Source organism: Pelodiscus sinensis, chromosome 3 (genome assembly GCF_052426305.1).
Source record: "Pelodiscus sinensis isolate ZL-2025 chromosome 3, ASM5242630v1, whole genome shotgun sequence".
NCBI classification, from domain to species: Eukaryota; Metazoa; Chordata; order Testudines; family Trionychidae; genus Pelodiscus; species Pelodiscus sinensis.
Genome location: NC_143054.1, coordinates 85437499 through 85456227, shown reverse-complemented (window position 1 = coordinate 85456227; position 18729 = coordinate 85437499). Strand labels below are relative to the sequence as shown.

The following is an 18729-nucleotide window of genomic DNA, read 5'->3' as shown; positions in this document are numbered from 1 at the left end:
GTATTCAGGATATGCTTTTTTGGAAGGGTATCCCAAATTTAAATAAAAATATTTGACATATGTTTTATATACAGCCCAATAATACATTACCATCAAATACACAGAATTTTTGTACCCAACATCCGATCTATTTAAGTACAGCCATTTCAAGGCTCTTTCGTGCAGCTATTTATAAGAGTATTGCATGGGAATAACATGAGCCATATGAACTGAACACAGGCATCTAGTGAGGTGTGACTTTCTTTCAGTGCAGCCCTTTTTCTTTGCTGCTGTTTACAGGTGAAATAGGAACAGTGTTGTTGGCATTTTAGCTAGCTTAATCGACTCAGGACAGCGAGTAAGCAAGTGAAATAGAAACATGGCATTAGTTGGTTTGTTGATTCCCTGCTTTGTGATCAGCTTTGATGTTACCCACTCTTGCCAGAATGGTGACAACTTTGTGGGGGCCAGTTCTCCTGGGGATATTGTCATTGGAGGTTTGTTTGCAGTTCATGGCAAAATGCTACATCCAGAAGAACACCCCATGAGGCCAGTGATTCAGAATTGTGCTGGGTGAGTAACACTGCAAATAATACAAATGAAATACCAAGATGAAAGACTGAAACCCATCATGGGCAGATACTAAAAATGCTTGATAAACTGCATTTGTGAATAATTGTTTCTTAAAATCAGATTAGACTTTTGAACCCTGCGGATTGGGGAGGTGGCAGTGTGTGCACAGCACAGTGTGGTATAATAATATTCTTCCAAGAAGATACTGTCACCTGCTGAACTTGGGGATGACTCTTCCTTTAATCACCTGGGCCTATTTATACCTGGAAGAAAATGACATCGGAGGTTGAGATGGGCAATCATCTTCATTTCAACTGCCATTTTAGCTCTGATCTGTTTTTATTTGCCTGAACAGTAGTCTACTGTATTATCAGTATTGGTAATGCAGCAGTGTCTAAGTGTCTAAGTCCTGGACCAGTGTCCCACCTGCAGAAACAGAGCAAATGGACAGCCCTTGCTCCAAAGAGCTTACAGAACAACCAAACACACATATAGACAGACAGACCAACTCTCCAATATATATAGTAGATTTTTTTTATTGAAGATGGTACAGAAAAAGACTAAGGGTGATAATATAATATTTCTCAACTTTGATAAGGCTTTTGACATTGTCTCAGTTAAACTATTCATAAACAAACTAGGGAAATGCAACCGAGCCAATTTGATTCTGACAAATAAGGAGGAGCTGGTTGAGAATTTGAAGGTGGAAGGCAGCTTTGGAGAAAGAGATAATGAAAGGATAGTGTTCATGGTTTTAAAGAATAATACAGGTTTTCCCTCCTTAAACTGGGACTCTTTTGTTAGGCTACTGGACCTCAAATGCTGCTGAACGAGAGAGCCTTGGGACAGGAGGGACAGCAGCTGAAAGCCCTGGGCAAGGCATGACTGGTGGTTGTGGGGTTGGGCATCAACAGCCTGGCATCGGTAGTGGGGCCATGGCAGCGGGGCAGCTCGGCAACCCAGCTGGGGCCAGGGCAGCCCATGTGTGCTGACTCGGCAGTGGGGTTGTGCTGCGGCAGCCTGAATGGAGCTGCAGGCTGGCCCAGCAGAGGGGACAGAGCTGCAGGAGCCCAGAAGGGGAAGCGTCTCTGGGGCCGCAGTGGAGCTGGGGTTGTGGCAACCCAACTGGGGCCACAGCAGGTCGAACACATACCACCGGCATCAGGGCTGGTGCTCCAGCAGGGTGGCCAGGACTGCATGTTGCCATGCCAGCTGCTGTGCCAGCTGGAGCAGCAGAGCCGGGGCAGCCATGTCGCCCAGCCAGCAGTGGGGCCGAAGGAGCCAGGGATGAGGGATGAGGGGTGGGGGCGGCAGGCTGAGGGTGTCGGTGGCAGGAGACCATCCTTGGTCTGGTACATTCCCACATCTGGGACTGCTTGGGTACTGAGGGTGCTGGACCAGAAAGGTCCAACTGTAGAAGGGAAAACAGAAGAAAAAATGGACTTTAAGAATGACGTTAGCAAACACAAAGATTTGGTAGGTAAAATACCATGGGAAGCAAGTCTAGGGGGAAAAAAGAGTTCAGAAGAAATGACATTTTCTTTCTTTCAAGAGATATTATTAAAGACAGATGGTAGACCTCCCCATGCCAAACTGGTGTCCCACTGAGAGGTAGCGGTCAGGGCTGGCCAGCTTCCACAGGGTGATTGCGACCTGCTCCCCCATCCCCAGGCCAATTAGCTTGGCTTCCCAGGCAGCCGAGCACTGCTGCTCCGGACCCCATTAGGCTGCTGCCACAACAGCAGCTCCCAACATCACTGAGCCATTGTCGCCACTTCTGCGGCTCCCAGCCCTGCCAGGCAGCCAGGCGCCAGGTCTCTCAGCCCCACTGGGCAGCCCCGCCGGCAACTCACTATGAGCAGTCTGCTGACCTGACGGCCCCACAGAGCTCCCTATTGCCGGCCCTCCATCAGGACTCTGTGGTCCTGCAATGTCCATGCCGGACCACAGATGTTGCCGGACCACAGAGTCCTGGTTTAGGGAGTTTGAAGTTGTACACATTTTTCACATGAAAATTGATTATAATTTTACACTCTTCAAACAAGCTTATGTTCTAATATCCTAATACATTTGTTAGTCTTTAAAATGCCACTGGACTCCTTGTTGTTTTTGTTGAAACAGACTAACATGGCTACCTCTCTGAAATCTATTTCCATATAGTCTTTTTTCCAATTATGACTATAAGAACATAACAGCTGCCATGTTAGATCAACCCAATGGTCTACCTAGCCCGGTATCCTGTCTCTGACAGTGTTCAGTATGAGAGATTCAGGGGTCATGCACTGAAGAGGGCAACTTTAGAGAGATCTATCCATGTATTCCCCTCCTGGTTTCAAGCTCTCAGAGGTTTAGGGTCATCCACAGTTACATCCCTGACCATCTTGGCTAATAATCATTGATGGATCTATTCTCCATCACCTTATCTAGATTTTACGAACAGTTATATTTTTGGCCTTCACAACATCCCACAGCAATGAGTTCCACAGGTTAATTGTGTATTGTATGATATAGTAGTTCTTCAGTTGTATGCTGAAAGAAAATGCTTCAAATAGAAAATTATGATTATTTAGCCCAGTCTTCAGGTGATGTATGTTAGCAGAGAGTTCTGAATTCAACAGAACTCTCCTGATTTATACTCACTGAGCATCTAGGCCCATTAATGGATCTGGTTTGACAATTAAATAGCAATGTGTACTTCTTATTTACATGATATTAAAGGTTTTGTGTTGACTTCCTAAATCTCATGTTTGGAGGCGAGACAAAACAATCTGAATTTATTAACATTTTTCCCCAAACCAAAGAAATCACACATAACACTTTTGATATTTCATTTTAATGTCAGGGGCTAAAGAAGAGGGCTGGGAACAGTTTTTGTTCCAGCCTTGACTCTGCAAATCTTTCCTTAAAGTAACAATTCTGTTTCTTGACAGTTTTGAAGTTCAAGTGTTTCTTCAGACTCTTGCAATGATACATGCCATTGAAATGATCAACAATTCTACACTGCTATCTGGAATTACACTGGGGTATGAAATCTATGACACTTGTGCAGAAGTTACAAAAGCCATGGGAGCAGCTTTGAGATTCCTGTCTAAATTCAATGCTTCGAAGGACACAGTAGAATACAAGTGTAACTATTCAGACTACACGCCAAGAATTAAGGCTGTCATAGGATCCAGCTACTCTGAAACAGCAATGGCAGTTTCGAGGCTATTGAATTTGCAACTAGTCCCACTGGTAAGTTTGAGGCAATATTTGCATTTTGAGCAGAGGATCAAATTTAGCACAGATATAAGTAGATGTTGCTTCAATTGAAATGAATGACAGTTACACATGTTTATTTCAGAGTTGGATTTGGCTTAAAGATTGTCTGTTATGTTCAGGAATCAAAAGGGGAAGGTGTCAACCTGATGGCGATGAACTAAATTACAGTCACTTTCAGTTGTTCAGTGGAAGGGCATAAAGAAAGAACTCTGAAGGGAGATGTTCATTTGCCCTCTAAACCACACAAGAGTGGCACATGATGATTTGGCCAAAGCTGTCTGCAGTGATAGGAAGGGATCCCCTTAAAGGAGATGTAACAGCTGTTAAACTGATCTTAAATCTAAGGGCAGGCTATGGGAACAAATCATACATTGGCACAGAAGGATGGAAAAGATGACATAATAGAGCCTTTCCTCACCACTAATTTCTATAATTGACTAACAACAGTAATGTGGTCAACCAGCCTGGGCATCTTTCCCTTGTTGGCAAGTTTGGGTTTATAGTGACAGTTCTTAAGATGCCCAGGCAGACAGGGAATATGTGCAAAGAAAAAATGGATTAAAAGCTACCTTGGTTTAAGTTAAACATTTTCTCCCAGCTGTCCAAGTTATTTTCTATGGAATCAGTGTATCAACCAGTTTTTAAAAAATAGTTTGCCTCTCTCCTTGTGGAACAAAAAACAGGACTATGTAGCACTTTAAAGACTAACAAGATGGTTTATTAGGTGATGAGCTTTCAGACCCACTTCCTCAGATCAAATAGTGGAAGAAAATTGTCACAACCCTATATACCAAAGGATACAATGAAAAAAATTCACACATATGAAAAGGACAAATCAAATTTCAGCACAGAAGGGGGATGGGGGGGGGGGGAGGTGAATGTCTGTGAGCTTGTGGAACAACACTTTCTTCCTATTTGCTACAATTTTCTCTGTAATGTTCTTCCAGTAGATATTGAAATTGTATTTTTTTAAAATTAAAGCTCTGTGTGTGCAAACTGTTTACGAGGCTTGGTGATAGTGTTGCCTTATAAAGAATAGGATACCACCAGGCTGAACAGTAACTATGTGAGTGCTACCAAATATCTGAATAGCTTTTGAATAGCAGGTTGATGTCTTCTGAACAGAGTTTATCGGTAAACAAAATGACATTACTAGCATAAGCTTCAGGGGGTAGCCGAGGTAGACTGTACAGGATAAACTTAAAAAGGTCTGGTAGCACTTTATAGACTAACAAAACATAAATGGTATCATGAGCTTTCGTCTGAAGAAGTGGGCTGTGCCAATGAAAGCTCATGATACCATCTACATGTTTTGTTAGTCTTTAAAGTGTTACCAGACCTTTTGGTGTTTTTTAAGTTTATTACTAGAATAGTTGTTTCTTCTTTTAATGCCAGATACTCAGGCATCATGAAGCTCCCCTTGTCCCCCCAGAGTCTTTAGTTTTCTAAATACTTATATGAAGTTGGTCCAGTGTGTTAATACCAGCCCTAAATGCTCAGCTGATATGAAGGAATCCTCCACCGACTTTATATCAGCCACTCCACTTGTGTTGCACACTGTAAATGTTAAGGACAGCAACAGGGTAAGGAGGAGGGAGGTCCAGGTCATGACAGGATGGAGGGGGAGTGTGATGTATTGGGTGATCCTAGGTTGCTTGGAATGTCTCTGAAGCCCCCAGCCAACTCCAGGATTGGGGGAAGGAAAGGGTCATATTAATTAGCCTCTCTCACCACAGCTACATCAGGCTCAAACTTGGCACACCTGAAGATTAAACCCTTAGCACAAAGCACTTGTTGAAAGGAAAAGCAGATGTTAGAGCATTGGATCTCTTGATCTCTACTGAAAATTCACAGTCTCTGTAACTGAAACGTTCTGTCCCTTCCTAGGTTAGTCACGCATCAAGTGCCGAAATCCTCAGTGACAAAATCCGCTTTCCTTCCTTCTTACGCACTGTGCCTAGTGATTTTTATCAGACACAAGCAATGGCCCGCTTGATCCACAGGTCTGGGTGGAACTGGATTGGAATAATAGCCACTGATGACGACTATGGGCGTTCTGCTCTGGAGATCTTTGGGGTACAGGCAATGGTAAACAATGTCTGTATTGCTTTTAAAGAAATGCTGCCAGCCTATCTCTCTGACAGCACCATTAATGCCAAAGTTAATCAAGCACTCGAGAAGATTGTCCAGGAGACCAGGGTAAATGTAATTGTTGTCTTTCTGAGACAGTTCCATGTGACGAAACTATTTAGAAAAGCAATTGAGAGGAACATATATAAAATCTGGATTGCCAGTGATAACTGGTCAGCTGCAGTCAAGATCAGTAGCATTCCCAACATCAAGCGCCTTGGAACGGTGGTGGGATTTGCATTCAAAAGTGAAAACATGTCTACGTTTCATGCCTTCTTGGAAAATCTGCCCTCACTGCCCATTGAAAACAACTTGTTCTTAAAGGAATATACTGTGCTGTTGTCGGCCTGCACACACATGGAGGACCTGGATTTGAATAAGTGCATTTCCACTCATTCTCAAGAGAGTTGGATTTCCGAGGCTGGGATGCACAGTCAGATCTGGAGAGGTGATTTTCTTAGGGCAAACACTGAGCCAGGATTTATCCAGAGTACTATGCTTGCAGTCCACGCTATTGCACATGCCATACGGGAACAATGCAAAGACAGAGACTGCAAGAATCCAGTTGCTTTTGCCCCCTGGGAAGTATGTTTATAACACTTCTGCATTTCCTCCTCTGTGAACAACTTTCATTTCCTAGTTCTTCTTTATTGCTTATATTAACTACCTTGACACTGTGTAAGCTACTCTTTCCCACCAGAAACCTGTTCCCTGAATTGAGGTCCATGGGTATATTATTAGTCTTTTTTCCACCATTGCTACACCAATTTAAACCAAAGTTTGTATGCTAGAGATTGGTCAGACATCTTAGATACAATCAAAATGATCTAAGCAATATGTGTTGTAAAAAAAGTTAAACAGCCACTATATGTGTATCTAACTATCTCCAGATTACTAAACCCCTGGAGGCTGCAGACTAAATTAGCAAAATGCAGGTGGATGTTCTTGATATACTGGACTATTAGAAAAGAAGGAAGTTCTTCAAAGCATTTCCCACTTCCAACATTACCTCCATCTTGCCTGGATTCCGTTGTCTTTCACACGAATGTTAAACTGAAGCAAACCATTCTTTTTGTATGTATGTGTTAATCCTGATTTTATATTGGAGTGAATGAGAAAAAAAACCCAACAACCAGGCCCTGATATCTTTGGGATGGGTGAAGTATTCTGCCTAATACCTATCTGTTTTGGGGGGTGGTTGGGAGTGGGGAGAAAGCAGACAAATAAACCTGATCTGACCTTTTACCCAAGTACCTGGTCAGGACTATTTACTTCTACACACTTTTACTGAGATGGTTAAATAAAGATCATTTAAAAAGCAAACAAACTCTGAAACTCCCTGACCTGTTGTGACCTCTTATCCCAGATCTGGGCAGGTCAAACCAAGATAGGGATTGGAGAAAACAGCAATCAACTTTTTACATTAACTTGTATACATACAAGGCCTGGTATAAAGTAGATACAACTTTATTTGCAGTAGAATTGTACTCATATCACAGCTGAATGTATAGTTAAAAACCTGTCAAATGTAAGATTAGACTTGTTTTGAGTCCAAGACATAGAAGGAGTTGTAAGAGTTGACTAAATATGCATTGTTTTGAAAATGTATCCTTTGGGGTTCACACTTACGTCCCATAAGCAGACACATTCAAAGTTTAGGCTGAAGCAGAATGGTTAGCATATCTCTCTGTACTGAGGAATCACAAAGTCTGTAGAGATTCAGCCTTTGCAACTCAGGGTATTTCTACACTATAGAGTTTTTTTCGGAAAAACTTCTGAAAAAAACGTCAATTATGTCCACACTGCAATCGCATTCTTCTGAAAGAAAATGAACAGAACGGGGAGGGTTCTGACGTTGGTAAATCTCATTCTACAAGGAAAAAGCCTTTTTCCGAAAGAGCTCTTTTGAAAAAAGGCTTGTGTGGACGGAGAAGAGGGAGTTCTTCCAAAAGAAGAGGAAAGAGGAAAAAGCACAGGTGGCCTGGTTGTCACTCTGTCCATGGTAATCACAGCTGAAATGCAAGATAGCATCCATTCAGTCTGGATGCTATCTTTCGAAAAGCAGATCATTTTTTCGATGCGCTTTTGCAGTGTCAATGCTCTCTTTCGGAATAAGATTTTCTGAGATCTCTTCCAGAGAAGCTTCTTCCGAAAGAAGCCTGAAGTCCAGACGTAGCCTTACAGATTCCAGCTGATGTGTGATCCTAAGCAAATCAGAAAAAAACAATGACTCAAAAGTGGTCTTACGTGTGAGATGTCTCTGGTTCTGGATACCCAGCATAAGACAACAAAGGCTTGATTTTCAGAGGAACTGAGTTCTGATTTCATTTGGACTTCTAGGCACTCAATACCTCTGTAAATCAGCTACAAAGTGTCTGAAATTGGACATAAAAAACCGAGACCCACAAAGTTAAAATCTATTTTTAAAACTCTGGCCGCAGCCTCAGCATCTTAGTAGTTTAGGGCTTGATGCTCCTTTCTCACAGTGCATCTACAGTGCACTGTTATTTCAAAATGACTAGCGTTATTTCGAAATAACAATGTGAGCGTCTACATAGCCATTCCGTTATTTTGAAATAATTTCAAAATAATGGACAGCTTATTCCAAAATCTGTAAACCTCATTCTACAAGAAATAATGACTATTCTGAAATAGCTATTTTGAAATAAGGTATGTGTAGATGATCCTCTGCTGTTATTTCAAAATAGCCCTCACCAGGGCCATTGTAAGTTATTCTTCCCCAATGCCTCCTGGGGCTCTAAATTGAGATAGCATGTCTATATTAGGGAAGCCTGCCTTGGACTAATTTTGAGGCTTCCCTGCAGTGTATACATGCTATTTCAAAATAAGCTATTTTGGAATAACTATTCCAGAATAGTTTATTACAAAATAAGTGTGGCGTGTAGATGTACCCTCATACACCAGTGAAAATTAGGCATAACTCCATTAAATATAAACTTTGGACTTATATCAGTGTAGCATCAATGAAATTAAAATTATATTAGTGTAAATGAGAGCAGAAACTGGCCTAACATGTTTGCAATTCGGAAAAATGGTTCCTTAATTTTATTCAAACAGAAGGTCTTTGTATAAGAAAATGTAATTAATTGCCTGAAAGGTTATTAACTTCAAATTCCCTCTCAGCCCCATCCTGTAACCACAGGATTAGGAGACTCATCTTAATCAAAGTCACAGTTGAAAAATATGAACACTCCTAGAACTTAGGAGAAGTTTCGGTCTGGGCCCATATCTGAATTTTAACTTTATCCATCTCTGCTTTAGACATAGTTGGACAATAGTGGCTGGCAACTACAAGAGGATCATTCTTGAAGGCCTTCTCCATTTCTTGTCAGCAAGATCTTTTCCTTTCCTCGTTGTACTGAATTTGCCACAGACTAAACAATCAATAACATGAACATTTTTTATGATAATATAAAGTAAAATTTGTTCACGAGGCCTTTATAATTGTCTTGTTTGGCCTCCTGTATAATGTAATAGGATGGTCTGTGTCATGTAAGTCATGTGAGATGATCACAATGGTTCCTTTCAATGTTAAGCTGTCTTTGACCCTAAAAAGCAATATGTCATATCTTTATGCAGCCACACAAATGATAAACGGTATCCATTTTACCAAAATGAAAGGATACTGATGAGTCTTTGCTTCTTATTTTTACTGCTATAGCTGCTTGAAAAACTTAAAAAGGTAACATTCACTGACAATGAAAAAGAAGTTCATTTTGATGCCAAAGGAGACCTTAACACTGGCTATGATGTGCTTCTCTGGAAGGAAATCAGTGGCCACATGGTGATCACTGAAGTGGCAGAATATGACCTGCAGAAAGATGATTTCATCTTCAAGGATGAAGAGAAGGAAATGGAGTTTCTGAATTTAAAGGTATCGGGAGGACACACTGTGTTACTTTGTTTAGTAAAATGTGAAAGTGTTAGTGAACAAAACATGGGTTACTATGAAGTTGGTTCCATGCCCTTGCTATTCTCCTGCAGGATCTAGCACTTGAATTTAATATTTACTTGTAACATACTTAGTATTATTAGTGAAGACATTTCCCAGATGTCAAGGTTCAAATGCTCAGTTACTTCAGGGCCAGATTCTACTACCCTCATTTACCCTATTAATACGTTCACCTGCCAGTGGTCTCAATGATTTCAACAGAAACATTGCTGAGATCTCGCTCCTCTCACTGATGCTTTCATGTTGGACAGTTTGCAAGTTACAGCTCTCTTAAAAATTCTGTGTAAGAACTTAATAGCGTGGGTCTAATGTAAAAAGTAATATGTAGAAATGTCAGCTTCTTGTGCAACACATTGATTACTTTTGTTTAGAAAGAGTCCTGTCTGATCACTTTAGTGACAAAATAAGTCTTTATTGTTCTTTGCTTCTACTAGCCCTGCAAACTCAACACAGTTAAAAGAGAGTGAGCTAAAATTGTGTTCCATCTTGTGCTTTATTAACAAAACTGTTGTCCAACCCTGGTTTTGTTTCTGGAATTGTTCAGGAAACAGAGTAAATCAGTTACATCTAGACAACATTGTTACCTTCAAATTTGGGGTCAAATTTTCAAAGCATCAAAATGACTTAGAAGCACAAGTCCCGTTTTTAAAAATGACTTATGAGATTTATATGGTGATAACAATAAAAGGCACAAGTAAAAAAATTACAAGTAAAAAGATGGGGTAGTTTCTAACTTTTTTTATTTGTAAAATGAGTACATATAGAAAGTACTGAAACACAATAAACATGGAGCTCTACAATGCAGTTTAACAGAGTCATTTGTAAGTTGCATTAACATGCTGTCTAATAGCAAAGAGTTTGATCAAAACATATAATGACCCAAGCAATATTTGTTTTAAATGGGAGATGTTCTAGTTGTTTGTACTTTCTGTTTTGTTTGTCTGTTTTCTCTATAACATTACAGAAAGTTAGATCAACATGTTCCAGGAAATGTAGACCTGGGGAAATGAAGAAAGTTTCAGCTAGTCCACATACATGCTGCTATGAATGTGTGAATTGCCCAGAAGACCATTACACTAATCAAACAGGTAATGAATTGTGATCCAGATAAAGCATTTGTTTTATTCATGTACAGTATATGCTTGGTCAACTTGAAAAAATTTAATGAAATAAATATATTTGCCTACATTCACTGCACTAAATACATAGAGCTGGAGGAGTATTCAGCACACAACTGTTTAGTCTATAAAGTGCTACCAGATCAGTTTTTGTTTTTTAAATCCGTTCTTCCAAAGCTAAGATGATTATATGCCTCAGTTTTCTGAGCTTGTTCTGCATTTGTGAGACAGTCCTGCTGTTATAGGTGGTTCTTTTTAAGGTAGAAATGCTTTGAATCCAAAATCTGGACCCAAACACTCATTAACTATAAGGAAATTAGGATTTAGATTCCAACTGATCCTTTATCTAACTATGACCTCTCTGAATCAAACCTCCAGTCCAAATTTAGGACTTGATTTTGCAACTGGATGCCTGTTAACTTTATTGAGGTTCCATTTGAGCACAGAGGCCATATCATGTGGATCCAATGTGAGGATCAGAGCCTAAGTTTGCCTTTTGGGATCACTTCTTAAAACAAGAACAGGGTCCCCTAGTCATTCTACAGTACTTCTATTTCAATAGAACTACTGAAGGAATTACTTTTAGTAACCAAACTCGTTTTGTCTATAAAGGGAGTACTACAGTCAGGGTACGCAATGACATCTCCTAGATGTAGGTAGGTTGAGGGCTTTAGTACCAATACTTAGTTGTAATAAAACTTTTAAAAATGGGAAGTGAAGAGTGGAAGATGAAAAAAGAAAAAAGTGGTCTTAAGAAATTGTACAGTACCTTATGTTTTGAATATTCTGATAACCATCAGTAAACTTCTTTCCACCTTCTTTTTATGCTGTGCTTAGAAGCTAAAGTATTTGGAAAAATTCTCTACAAAGAATTTTACAGACATGTTCAACAGAGCTGTGCCAAAAAGTAGAACAGTTAGTATGAAGTAAATGAAGTTAAACGTTTAAGGGGCAAACTACAGTCTTGTCTGTCCTCACTGGTTAGGACATTTCCAGAGGTTAGGACATTTCTTCTGGTCCAGAGCTTAGAACAAACCACGTAGCTCGGATAACTGGACTACTTCAGTCTTGCTCAGTTATCTCTACTTCTCTCCTTTTAGATATGGATTACTGCTTTCTGTGCAACAACAAAACTCACTGGTCACCTGTGAACAGTACTACATGCTACAAAAAGGCAGTTGAATACCTCAGCTGGAATGACTGGTTTGCTGTTTTGCTACTAATTCTCTCTGGCCTAGGAGTTGTGTTGATTTTTGCAATTAGCACAATATTTACTAGAAACCAGGATACCCCTGTTGTAAAGGCATCAGGTGGTTTAACTGTTTGTTATATTATTCTCCTCTGCCACTTCTTCATTTTTGCTAGCACTGTCTTTTTCATTGGTGAGCCAAGGGAATTCAGATGCAAAACCCGTCAAGCGTTCTTTGGCATCAGCTTTGCCCTCTGCATCTCGTGTATTTTTATGAAGTCACTGAAAATTTTACTAGCCTTCAGCTTTGATCCCAACTTACAGAATTTTCTGAAGTGTCTCTACAAACCTATTCCTATTGTGGTCACCTGCACTGGAATTCAAGTTGTCATTTGCACATTTTGGATAACATTTAGAAGCCCTTATGTTGAGGAAAATTTCTTTATTCGAAGAGTTATTATCCTGGAATGCAATGAAGGTTCAATTGTGGCTTTTGGGGTCATGTTAGGCTACATAGCTGCTCTGGCCTTGATTTGCTTCATATTTGCCTTTAAAGGCAGGAAATTACCTGAGAATTACAACGAAGCTAAATTCATAACCTTTGGCATGCTCATTTACTTCATCGCTTGGATTACATTCATCCCTGTCTATACAACTACGTTTGGTAAATACCGGCCAGCAGTTGAGATCACTGTTATTTTAATATCAAATTATGGAATTCTATGCTGCACTTTCCTGCCTAAGTGCTATATCATACTTTATAAACAGGAAACAAACACAAAATCGGCCTTTCTCAAAATCATTTACAACTATTCTTCCAAAAGTGCAGGCAGCCTTACTGTTAGCCAATTTTCTTTGGAGTCTAACTGTACAACCTCCCAGCATCCCATCACAAGCACACATAAATCTGAAAAATCCTCTCTGAATGGCAATTGCCATTTTGAAGTCTCCAGATATAATCTGATAAAAAAGAACGTTTCTCCGGAAAAAAACGCTGGGATAATATCAAGGAAGAGATTGTCTAGCATATGACTGTGTAGCATTTGAGTACCTACACAGGGAAGGAGTAATTTCAGTAAGCCAGCTCTTCTCCAGATCTCCTGCCTCTTTGCTCTCCTCAAGGCCCTGTCCAGCCCACATGGGATGTGGTCTTCTCAGATGAATAAACAGCTGCACAATGTTATGACAGTTCAGGAGGTCAAAAATTCCTAAAACAAAACACACACACCCTCACATCTCGTCCTCAGACAGAAAGAAGAGAGTGAGCACTGGTCTACACTAGGGAGTTATTTTGAAATAATTCCCCTTATTTTGAAATAACAAGTGGAGCATCTACACTACCAAGCCTGTTCTTTCGAAATAATGGGCTGGTTATTTTAAAATAATAGCTCCTGCTTTCTATGAGGAATAACACTTATTTAAAAAACACCACCAAATAGTCTGGTAGCACTTTATAGACTAGCAAAACATGTAAGTGGTATCATGAGCTTTCGTGGGCACAGCCCACTTCAGATGATCTGAAGAAGTGGGCTGTGCCCACGAAAGCTCATGATACCACTTACATGTTTTATTAGTTTATAAAGTGCTACCAGACCATTTGTTGTTTTTTCTGTAACAGACTAACTCAGCTACCCCCTGAAGCTTATTTCAAATTTGTTATTTTGGGAGTTACCATAAAATCTCGAGTATAATGCACATCTGCCTTTTAAAGGTCAAAATTCTTGAATAAACTAAACTCTTATCTATAATGCGCACCCCCATTATATTCAAGATTTTATGCATAGGAAGGAAGGAGCTCACGCCTGCCGCGGGGTCCCCCTGCCCAGCTGAGCTCGTGTGCGCTGAGCTTGCACCTGCCGGGGGAGGGAGGGTGTATCCTCCATCCAGTTGCCGGCACTCCGAGCTCGCGCCTGTCAGGGGAGCATCTCCCGCTTAGTTGCCAGCCCTCCTGCCCCAAACCAGCCCAGTCCAGCCCAGCCCGTGCCTGGCACCCTCCTCCCCCCCCCCCCCCCCCGCCCAGCTCGTGCCTGCTGAAGGTCCTCTTTTGTCAGTTTTTTTTAAAGAGAGTTATGAGGTTTGCTCTTCTCCATTCCCCTAGAACCACACCCATCCTCCATGAGATCTCAAAGATAACTGGCACTGGTTTCAAGACTGCTTTACTTACTTATGGAGTCTAGGGTGAATCTGATCAGGCCTTGCTGGTTTGAACACATTCTAATTTATCTAAATATTATTTAATCGGCTCTCTCTCAGTTTGTGTTTCTTCTTCAGATGGAGGCTGTTGAGAGAGTTTGGGAGCAATAGGCACGTGTGAGAAGATAGTCATGGTGGTAATATATGGGGGACATGGAGTTGTAGAATTAGCCTAGTGTGGGCAAGCATCCATTTTGGGGGACATGGAGCTGGACAGGAATGTGGCAATTTTTTATGGAGCATGAGGGAGATGTGGGGAATGGGTGGCCAAATAGGAGAGGAGGTGTACCCTGATGAACCTCCAGGCCTCAAGCCCGTCCACTATCTCCTCCATCCAAGACTCTTCTCCCTCAACACACATCTCTGTTCTTTCCAGGCCCTAAATTCCCTCTCATGGCTTTCTGTTTCCCAGGCCTGTGGCTGCCTCCCTGCCTCCCCAGAGTTCTGGGCAAGGCACAACTGCTAAGTCCAATAATGCAGCTGATAGGACTTGACAAATCTGAAGGCTATTCTTAGCAGAACTAGTAGGGGATATAGCACTTATGCCAGGGTGCCCCCTCTGCCACTCTGTGTTCTATCTCCACAGAACAGAGGGGGCACAACAGGACTTGGGATGGAGTTTGCTGGCTGCTTTAGGGAATGGGCCAGGACTAAGGCAAGGGTGATCCTGCCTTAGACCCACTGCATCACCGATCAGGAGCCACTGAGGTAAGCAGTGTCCAGCTGGATCCCACATCCCAAACTCCTACCCCAGTCACGAACCCCCTTCTGCACCCCAAGTCCCTGCCCTAGCCCCGAGCCCCCCTGCATCCAAACAGCCACCCAGAGCCTGCACTTAGAACCCTCTCCTACATCCCAACTGCCAGCCCCAAGCTCAGCTCAGAGCCCCTTAATCCAAGACCAGATCCCTTAATCCAAGACCAGAGTCTGCACCCCAGCCCTCTGCCCTAGCTTGATGAAAGTGAGTGAGACTGGGCAAGAGAAGGAGGATGGAGAAGGGGTGGGAAGGAGGCGGGGCAAGGTTATCTATATTTGAAGTAGATCTTGGGTTGCACTTCAATTCAAAAAGTGATCTCGTGCTCAAAAAGATTGGAGACCCCTGAGTTACACACACATACACCTGCTCCACCCCTTAAACATCAGCATGACCACCAAAAGCTCCAACATGGAATTTTCTTTGCTTGAATTTAGTGAGATATTGTTCTGTTAGGGAATGAAATAACAGCTGATTAATGCTAATAATTAAATGACACAAATCCTCTTCCCTCATTTTAATAAGCACAGAACACTAAATAATTGCCACGTGGAACCAGCACAATACACAAGATTTCTGGGGGGAAAAACAAAAACAAAAAAAAAATAATTCCCCCTTTAAATTCACATAATGTATATTGAACAAGTATATGCTACCTAGCTAAGCTCTGATTTGGGAAATAAAATAAACTCACAAATTAAGGCATTTAATGCCTCTTTTCCTTAATTATAGATTGATGCCAAAATAGTTTTCCATGTTGACATGTAGCCTAAGAGAGGGCAAATACTTAAGAACTAGGACATGATCATTCAAAACACTGCACTGTTATGTCAACAGGACAATACAAGAAAAATTGTACCTTGGGAGCTATCCATTTTGCTGCAAATCCTAATGGCTATTCCAGTCAGCATTTCAGATTCAAGGTTCAATGAATATTACTAACCTGGAAACTCAGAGAAAATCTCCATTCGGAGTACATTTTTATTGTTCCCATGGCCCCCATTACTGCAGGATCTGAGGGCTTCATAATCTTTGATGTTTTTATCCTGACAATACCCTATGAGATAGGAAAGTACTGTTATCCCTATTTGACGGATAGGATGCTGAGAGACAAAGGCCTAGAGCCTTAAAAGTATTCAGGCTCTGCATATCTTTAAAGATCCTATCTTGTCATAAATCACCCAGGAGGTCTGTGATGAAACGAGAACAGAATTGGGTTTCCTTTATCCTAGACTAGCGCCCTAAGTTAACCGCTGCAATATCCTTCCAACAGGTGCATGTCTCAACCTGAGGAATTCTGTTTTGTCCAGCCTGTGCCTACTTAACCATCTAGAGCACTCTTAGTCAATCTCCCTCATCTTAGTCTGAAACAGCCCAAGCTTGGTGACCTTTAGGGCATCAGGCAAAGTACACTTTTTGAAGGTAGCTTTTGCAGAAAGGGAGATACCGATGGAGGTAGGGTGACACACAGCAATCTGCATCAGAGAGTTTATTTAATTATGGTAATATCTTATGGGGTTGCTGTTAGTTTTTTACTGTAGTGCACATTTTCCAGCAATTGTCAGGGCCAAAGTGTGTGGCTCTTGAACACTGATTTCAGAAACAGTTAAGATTATGCCTATATTGATAAGACTCACAGAGAGTTGTCTACCTCACCCTTCACCAGTGGAGAAAATTAGAGCAGACCGTTTGGTAGCACTTCAACATTTGTTTTAAAGGCCATATTAGAATTACAGAGTATTTCACATTGATCCTACCTGCTGACCCAGGGTGAGTCTACACAGCACAATTATTTTGCAATAACAATGCGAGCGTCTACACAGCAATTCTGTTATTTCAAAATAACATATGGCTTATTCCAATTTCTGTAAGCCTCATTCCTCGAGGAACAACACCTATTCTGAAATAGCTATTTCAAAGCAGCTGTAGTGTAGATACTACACTGCTGCTATTTCAAAATAGCTTCTCCCCTGGGCCATTCAAAGTAATTACACCCTGGTCTGTCCTGCGGCTCTAAATCGAGGTAGCACATCTACGTTAAGGAAGCCTGCTTTGGACTAATTTTGAGTCTTCCCTGTAGTGTAGACGTGCTATTTTGAAATAAACTATTTTGGAGTATTTCTTCTGGAATAGCTTATTTTGAATTAAGTGTGCAGTGTAGACGTACCCCTGAAGAAGAGGGTTTTGCTCACAAAAGCTCAAGATACCATCTACATGTTTTGTTAGTCTTTAAGGTGCTGCTAGACTATTTGTTATTTTTTAAGTTTTTCCTGTTACAGACCAACTCTGCTACCCCTCTGACTCTTCAGTGTTTTCTATATTTTTTGTGTTGCTGCCATCTAGTGGGGCATTGAGAGAGAGAGAGAGAGTGAGAGAGAGAGAGAGAGAGAGAGCAAGCGCGCACGCGAGAGAGACTAGTGCTGTCTAATAACTAAAAATGAGCTCTTTGGAATGCTGATGCGTTAAAAATCTTTTACATTAAAAATTAAGTTGTATAATTATTGATGCTGTGCTGCTGTTTGCAGTGATTTCTTTTCCATTTCCCCTCAAACCCACACATAACTTGCTTCAGTTGGTGTAGTGCTATGAATTAGTGTGAGGAAGCTTTTTTGGGTTCAGGGGCCACTGACTCTCAGAAAAATCAGTCAGGGGCTGCAGATTAGTCAGATGGCGGCAGGCTTGAGCATCAGTATGAGTCTCCGGGTGCGGATCCAAGCAAGCTGGGGGGCCACATTAGTACTACATTAGTAGTACAAGGTGGGGGGGCCTGAATTAGTACAACAAATATAAATTTTTAGTCTGACGAAGAGGGACATTTGCCCATGAAAGCTTATGCTCCATGACATCTGTTAGTCTATAAGGTGCCACAGGACTCCTTGTCACTTTTGCAGATCCAGACTAACATGGCTACTCCTCTGATACTTGAAATATAAATTGTAACTTTTAAAAGTACAACAGATCTTCCACAGTTTCACAATGTTTAAGGCCTGAAGGGCCCATTAGATGGTTGTATCTGATTTCCTGTGTATCACAGGCCACTACATTTCACACAGATACCCTTCAAATGAGCCTAATATCAAGTTAGATCAAGCTGGTGGATGCCACAGGCAGAAAATATAAGCAAGTAAGGTGCTACCATTGCCTAAGGTTCTTTGAAATTATACTATACTTCTTTTCCAAGGTGGAAAAAGTCAAATTCTAATCTACAAGGCAAGGCCCTAGATGTAGCATACAGGCTTGCCAGTATCAGGGGGGCAGATGGGCTCAGGAGGGTGGTTTCAGTCAGGTGGGGCTTTCCAAGTGTGCACTGACAGCCCCTTTTCTCCCTCCCTCCACCATTTGCTAATTTACAAGGGGCACACAAAGTGCTGGAGTGTTTTCTGACCACACCCCTTTACCAGCAGGTAGCAAATGGTGTGGGGGGTGTTTCTGTCTCCCCCACAGTTTGCCAGCCTGGACCAGTCTCTCACCCCAGGGCCCAGCCAGAAGCAAAACTTCTTAGCAGACCAGGCTCAGTGGAGCAGGAAGAAGGGAATTACTGAGAGCTCTGGGTTGAGGG

The 18729-nt window shown here is 41.4% G+C and overlaps 1 protein-coding gene across 1 annotated transcript; it reads left to right on the top strand.

The window, feature by feature from the left end:
• Window positions 1-343: 343 nt before the first annotated feature.
• On the top strand, window positions 344-13255 carry GPRC6A (G protein-coupled receptor class C group 6 member A). The gene is made up of 6 exons (XM_006123082.4): window positions 344-552; window positions 3483-3786; window positions 5701-6528; window positions 9626-9838; window positions 10881-11004; window positions 12135-13255. The coding sequence occupies exons 1-6, from the start codon at window positions 359-361 to the stop codon at window positions 13253-13255; spliced, it is 2784 nt and encodes a 927-aa protein (XP_006123144.3). The 5' UTR covers window positions 344-358.
• Window positions 13256-18729: the final 5474 nt, after the last annotated feature.